At 44.2% G+C, this 7500-nt stretch overlaps 1 protein-coding gene across 1 annotated transcript in view; it reads right to left on the bottom strand.

Moving 5' to 3' along the window:
- LOC133616849 (fibronectin-like) overlaps window positions 1-7500 on the bottom strand; it is a 121975-nt gene that overhangs the window by 96209 nt on the left and 18266 nt on the right. Inside the window, exons 6-7 of the mRNA XM_072914744.1 lie at window positions 5265-5519; window positions 4939-5196 (exon numbers count right to left, since the gene is read on the bottom strand). Coding sequence (XP_072770845.1) covers window positions 4939-5196; window positions 5265-5519 — 513 coding nt within the window. The remainder of the gene's footprint in view (window positions 1-4938; window positions 5197-5264; window positions 5520-7500) is intronic.

Genomic DNA, 7500 nt, shown 5'->3' with positions numbered 1-7500 from the left:
GTTCAAGACTAGGACCTTTACTCTAATAATAACTATTCAGGACATTAATTAACTTGGGATGGGCACTATGGCTTAAAATCTATATCAAGATACATATTGTTGCCTTTTTGATAACACGTCACGGCCCGGGCGCATTCCAATGCGCATAATTCTGCGTTCCGGGCCAGAACGTAGCTACCTGTTCCAGTACAGTAAGTACGAATATCTCTAGCTCTATGCACACACTCTCTCTCGCTCTGTGTTTCATTTGTCTCATGTCCCGTGTCGTCTTCCAGCAGTATTTCTCCGTTCCCGCGTCACGAGCTGTGTGTCCCGTCTCCTCCCATTCCCTCTGGTTCATTGGCTGCCTCTTGAATCTCGACCTCCCAACTCTGACGCCTCGCCCCTGCCCTTGACCTCAGGCCTGCCCACGGACACCCAAGCTTGCCTTGCCCCCTTGGACTTCAACACTTCCGGTAACACTCATTAGATAGTCGCGACACATAATCGCACACCGTACACATTTTGGATTAGTTTCACACTCCATACTTTTGTAAATATAATAAATAGAGCTAAAACTACGTCCCTGCATTCTGTGCCGCCTTCTTCTCCCTGTACCGTAACAAATATATTGTATATCATGATATATTTTTTGCCATAATTAATAACAGCATGCAGCCTACTGTTCAAGACTAGGACCTTTACTCTAATAATAACTATTCAGGACATTAATTAACTTAGGATGGGCACTATGGCTATACATATTGTTGCCTTTTTGATAACAATATTGAAACGGCCCGGGCGCATTCCAATCCACATTCTTCTGTGCGCTGCGCTGAGCGCACATCCAAGCTGATAAGCTCCCTGGGCTTCTTAAGCCTGTGCAAACCTGCGTTCCGGGCCAGAACGTAGCTACCTGTTCCAGTACAGTAAGCACTAATATCTCTAGCTCTATGCACACTCTCTCTCTCTGTGTTTCTCCCCCTCCGTGTTCATTTGTCTCGTGTCCCGTGTCGTCTTCCAGCAGCATTTCTCCGTTCCTGCGTCACGAGCTGTGTGTCCCGTCTCCCCCCTATTCCCTCTGGTTCCCTGGCTGCCTCTTGGATCTCAACCTCCCTGACGCCTTGCCCCTGCCCTTGACCTCAGGCCTGCCCACGAAACCTCCGAGCTTGCCTTGCCCCCTTTGGACTTCAACACTTCCGGTAACACTCATCAGATAATCGCGACACATAGTCGCACACCGTAAAAATGTTGGATTAGTTTCACACGCCATACTTTTGTAAATATAATAAATAGAGCTAAAACTACGTCCCCGCCTTCTCCATGTGTCAGAATAATTGTATCTAAGTTATCACAAAACTTTGCGTTTCAATGAGTTCCCGGCGAGCAGACAAAATCTGTCTTTGATCTTACCAATCAAAAGGCTTGTAAAACTCCCACTGTGTAGGATGGGGAGCGACATGAGGGTGTCGGTTTCTTTGATGTATTGTAATTTACAGGAAGATTTTGTCTTGACCCGAGCTCTACAAAGCGGAGAGGAGGCAGGGACTGACCCCGCTCCAGGCACCTTTTCTTTTAACTGTTTTGCGACCGAGGGCAACGGCTGTTTACGACCTTTTCTTTGAACTGTTTTACGACCTTTTCTTTGAACTGTTTTTAATCAAAGGCGATGGCTGTTTACGACCCCCCTCCCTTAGAAACAGCTGTTGCCATGTAATCAGGGAAAGTCCAAATAAAAGAGGAGGAGTACAATCTTTCGTCAGAGCGTGGGACGACACTGTGCAAGGGTACAGTGTCTACGCGTTTCTCCTCAATTGAGCTAAATTGAATTATGTCTCTGTTTAATTCCTTGCTTCTTGTCTTGTTTATGAGATGTCATCAGTGTTTGAACCTGACACCCTGTACCGTAATAAATATACTGTATATCATGATATACTTTTTGGCATATAAATAATAATAGAACCATTTCAAAATGGGATTCAAAGGCTCCGAATTTGGCTGCTGACATACGCAGTAGCATATTGCGTCATTTCCAAATGTAATATTTTCTCAAAACTATGAATAATCTACTTGCTAATTTACTGTTACTAGCTGGTTACTTTCTGTTGTACACTCCTGTTAAACTGTAATAAACACCTAGCATCCAAATACCACCCGCTAAATCAGCGTGTGCAAACTATAAAATAGCGTGTATCGCAGACCGCCTTATTCAAATGAGATATTTGCGTGTACTCCACGGGGGACATCACCATGGAGACACTCGATCTTTTCTTGCACATTCATGTCATCATGCTTCTACCTGTGGGGGGTTTTTGCTCTGTTTTCAAACAAGCAGGAGACATGTATCACTTTTTATGGGCATTTTAGAAGCAGTCGGACTCGTGCAGTGCATCATTTTATTTTATTTTATTTTTTTAGCGCTCTGATGGTGCGCTCATGCTGATTGTGCTCAAGACGCAAAAAATGCATACTTCAAGAATTGTTTTTTCATAAAATAAGCTAATATTATATATATTCTATGTGAAAAAACATACATTGTTTAAAAAAAACACCGGAGAAAGGAAACTAAAACCAATCAATTAATTCAATCAGCCCCTTGAGTCACCCAGCATATGGTACAAAATTATGAAACGATGTTGCTGAAAAGACCTTATGTCTAATGTTCTTTATTTATGTCAGTCCAAATATGTTAAACACACATATAGGACTGAGGATTCACGTCCGTCCATCGTCTGATCTTGTAGCCGTGTGTGTTACTGTCACTTTCCACCTACTTTTCAGATGTGCGAAATAAAGATGCTCGACTTTTTGGCACCGGGGGCCGCATTTTGTTAAATAACGTATATATATATATATATATATATATATATATATATATATATATATATATATATATATATATATATATATATATATATATACGTTAGGTCAGAAAAAACACAGAGGCTATATCATCCCTACAAGCCTGTTTCGCAGGTTTCCTTTCTCGTTAGGGGTTTTTATTTATTATTTCGTAATATGATTATTAATATATAATATAATACAATTTTATAAATAACAACCCCTGACGATCAAGGAAACCTGTGAAACGGGCTTGTAGGGATGATATAGCTTCTGTGTTTTTTCCTGATCTAACGTATATTCCGGTATTGAGCACTGCATAACGGATAAAACACAGAAACCTCGACTATATATACTCGAGGTTTCGGCGGAATATACGTTAGGTCAGGAAAAAACACAGAGGCTATTTTGCAGGTTTCCCTGATCTTCAGGGGATTGGGGAGCAGGGAAACCTGCGAAACAGGCTTGTAGGGATGAAATAGCCTTTGTGTTTTTTCTCCTGACCTAACATGTATGTGTATATATATATATATATATATATATATATATACAGGGCCGGCCCGTGGCATAGGCCGTATAGGCAAATGCTAAGGGCGCCGTCCATTGGGGGGCGCCACGCCAGTGCCACAAATGTTGGAGAAAAAAAAAGAAAATAAAAAAAGTTGGTACTATTATTTCTAAATACAAAAAATAATCCCACGTTAATTAAAATGCAAAGTAAAGCCTATTTAATAGAAATATTATTTGTTACAACATTACGCCCCCTCCCCCCCCCTGTCCCCCCGCACGGTGCGCCCCCTCCCTTCCCGTATCATGACTCTTTTTGGACGTCACCACATCAAAAAATCAACACAAGATGTCAAAACGGCCAAAACTGTCAGGTGCCCAGGGAAGAAAAAAGAGAAAAGAAGAGGAGGAGAAACGAGAAAAGACAGAGGTAGCAGGTAGGTGAGCCGAACATGAAATTATTTGTCTGTTACAGAATGTGATAGTAACCCGGCTTTTTAGCATTAAGCTAATGTTACATGATTCGGCAATTGCTAATCAATAAATAGCTAGTTCTGTTTTAACGTCGGGTTAATATTGTGGAGGGGGCTAAATTGTTATGGAAAATAATAATGTAACGTTAGGTAATTACAGTACTCCCACCTTACATTTTTCAGGGACATTTGTATTAGATCTTTTAAGCAGGTGTTTTTTGTTTACATTGTTATTGCCTTCTGGTTAGCTATGTTTGCCCTGCAGGTAATAGTCACTTTTCCACCCCTTTATATATTAGATATAGTTGTAAGTAAAAAAAAAAAAGGTCAAAGACAAAGCTATTCGGTTTCTTGTGAGTATATACACTTCACTGCCGATGTGGGGGGGCGCCACTTAAAATCTTGCCTAGGGCGCCAGATTGGTTAGGGCCGGGCCTGTATATATATATGGTAACACTTTAGGATGGGGAACATATTCACCATTAATTAGTTGCTTATTAAAGTAACAAAGACTTAATTTAGAGTTATTTGGACACTACGGGAACATATGAGGGTTAAGGTTAGGGTTAGGGCTGGGGTTAGGGTTAGGGTTACTAATAAGCAATAATTCTGAGGTTATTGAGGGAAGACTCTTAGTTAATGACTTACTGGTTGAATACTAAGGCCATGCAGAATAAGGCTTTAATAAGTACTTAAAAATGACTAGTTAAGAGCTAATATGTTACTAATTTGCATGTTAACAAGCAACTAATTAATGGTGAATATGTGTTCACCATACTAAAGTGTTACCATATATATATATATATATATATATATATAACATTGCTGTATGTATACTTTTGACCCAGCAGATTTGCTCACATTTTCAGTAGACCCATAATAAATTCATAAAAGAAGCAAACTTCATGAATGTTTTTTGTGACCAACAAGTATGTGCTCCAATCACTACATCACAAAAAAATAAGAAATGATTGTAAACTCAAGACAGCCATGACATGATGTTCTTTACAAGTGTATGTACACTTTTGACCACGACTGTATGCATCGTTTATATTTTCTAGAATCAACCCGACAAAATCATCAACTATTAAAATTGCTTTCGATAGCCAAAATAAACATCAAAGTGTGAGTGCTTTACCTGTGTCTCTGGTGTGAGCGCCGCATGCACGATTACACCCGCTGACATCATTGCAGGGGGTCACCACCACACTGTAGGGACTGTCACAACCCAGGTCAGAAAGGGCGCAGACCGGCGCCGTGTCATTGCACAGGATGACCTCTGAACCGTCCGCTGCCCGGGTCTCATACAGCTCCGCCCCCAGTGACGCCGACCATGTGATCTCCAGAGTCTCCGTGCTCACCAGGGTGACGGCCACACCCTCGGGACAACACGGCACTGACCGACACAGACGTCAAACAGGTTGACACACACACCGGGCTGGGGATGTCTGCGCTCAGACTTACATGTGGTGTAGTTGATAACCGGTCCTTGAGGACTGGAGCCGGCGTCGTTGAAGGCGAAGACCGACAACAGGTGTGTGTAGCCACATTGGCAGTGGTATGTGCAGTTGTTGCTGGTGGTGTTGCACGTCTCCTCCATGCCGTCACCTCTCTTTATGTATGCCATGTAGCTGTCGGCGTAGGGTGCCGTATCCCAAGACAGAGTGCAGTTTGCTTCCACCGACTCGTCCACAGCTAAGGACTCAGGTGGGCAGGGAACTGACAGAGACAGATGACAACAAGAAGAGTTTTCAACCATAGGAACTGTTAGAATAATTGTTTCTAAATTATCACAAAAACTTTGTGTTACATTGAGGGTCTGGTGAGAAGACAAACGCTGTCTTTGAAACCTACCAAGAGTAAGGCTCGTAAAACTCCACTGTGTAAAGGGGGAAAGCAAGATGAAGGTGCTCCTTTGTTCTTTCATGTATGGTAATCAACAGAAAGATATTGTTCTAACCCAAGGACTTCAAAGCGAAGAGAAGACAGAATCTGCCCAATTTCCAGACGACCTCTTTTTGAACCTCCTTTATGAACTGGTTTACGAACGTCTTTTTGAACTATTCTATGGACCTCTTTTTGAACTATTTTACGAATTCTTTTTGAACTGACCTTTTCTGTGAATTGTTTACGACCTTTTTTGTGAACTTTTTGCGACCTTTGTCCTTAGGAAACAGCGGTGGCCATGTGGTCGGGGAGGGTCCAATATAAAAGAAGGAGGCGTGCAATCTTTTGGCAGAGCGTGCTGAGATACTGTTCAAGGGTGCAGTGTACAGACGACTCTCCTCAATAATGAGTCCAAATTGAATTCAGTTTCTGTTTAATTATTTGCCTCTTGTCTTGTTTAATAGCGTTCAAGAGTCTTACGGCTTGAGGGACCAAACATTTTGGACAATTCCAAGCATCGCGTGGACATCGGGGGCGGTACCTCTGGATTGGCAGACCGGGGTGGTGGTTCCTCTCTCTAAAAAGGGGAACCGGAGGGTGTGTTCTAACTATCGTGGGATCACACTCCTCAGCCTTCCCGGTAAGATCTATTCAGGTGTACTGGAGAGGAGGCTACGCCGGATAGTCGAACCTCGGATTCAGGAGGAACAGTGTGGTATTCTTCCTGGTCGTGGAACTGTGGACCAGCTCTGTACTCTCGGCAGGGTCCTTGAGGGTGCATGGGAGTTTGCCCAACCAGTCTACATGTGCTTTGTGGACTTGGAGAAGGCATTCGACTGTGTACCCCGGGAAGTCCTGTGGGGAGTGCTCAGAGAGTATGGGGTATCGGACTGTCTGATTGTGGCTGTCCGCTCCCTGTATGATCAGTGTCAGAGCTTAGTCTGCATTGCCGGCAGTAAGTCGGACACGTTTCCAGTGAGGGTTGGACTCCGCCAAGGCTGCCCTTTGTCACCCATTCTGTTCATAACTTTTGTGGACATAATTTCTAGGCGCAGTCAAGGCGTTGAGGGGATCTGGTTTGGTGGCTGCAGGATTAGGTCTCTGCTTTTTGCAGATGATGTGGTCCTGATGGCTTCATCTGGCCAGGATCTTCAGCTCTCACTGGATCGGTTCGCAGCCGAGTGTGAAGCGACTGGGATGAAAATCAGCACCTCCAAGTCCGAGTCCATGGTTCTCACCCGGAAAAGGGTGAAGTGCCACCTCCGGGTTGGGGAGGAGATCTTGCCCCAAGTGGAGGAGTTCAAGTACCTGGGAGTCTTGTTCACGAGTGAGGGAAGAGTGGATGGTGAGATCGACAGGCGGATCAGTGCGGCGTCTTCAGTAATGCGGACGCTGTATCGATCCGTTGTGGTGAAGAAGGAGCTGAGCCGGAAGGCAAAGCTCTCAATTTACCGGTCGATCTACGTTCCCATCCTCACCTATGGTCATGAGCTTTGGGTTATGACCGAAAGGACAAGATCACGAGTACAAGCGGCCGAAATGAGTTTCCTCCGCCGGGTGGCGGGTCTCTCCCTTAGAGATAGGGTGAGAAGCTCTGTCATCCAGGGGGAGCTCCAAGTAAAGCTGCTGCTCCTCCACATGGAAAGGAGCCAGATGAGGTGGTTCGGGCATCTGGTCAGGATGCCACCTGAACGCCTCCCTAGGGAGGTGTTTAGGGCACGTCCGACCGGTAGGAGGCCACGGGGAAGACCCAGGACACGTTGAGAAGACTATGTCTCCCTGCTGGCCTGGGAACGCCTCGGGATCCCCCGGG

The sequence above is a fragment of the Nerophis lumbriciformis genome, linkage group LG14 (assembly GCF_033978685.3).
Source record: "Nerophis lumbriciformis linkage group LG14, RoL_Nlum_v2.1, whole genome shotgun sequence".
NCBI lineage: Eukaryota > Metazoa > Chordata > Actinopteri > Syngnathiformes > Syngnathidae > Nerophis > Nerophis lumbriciformis.
This window is presented reverse-complemented; position numbering and strand designations above follow the sequence as displayed.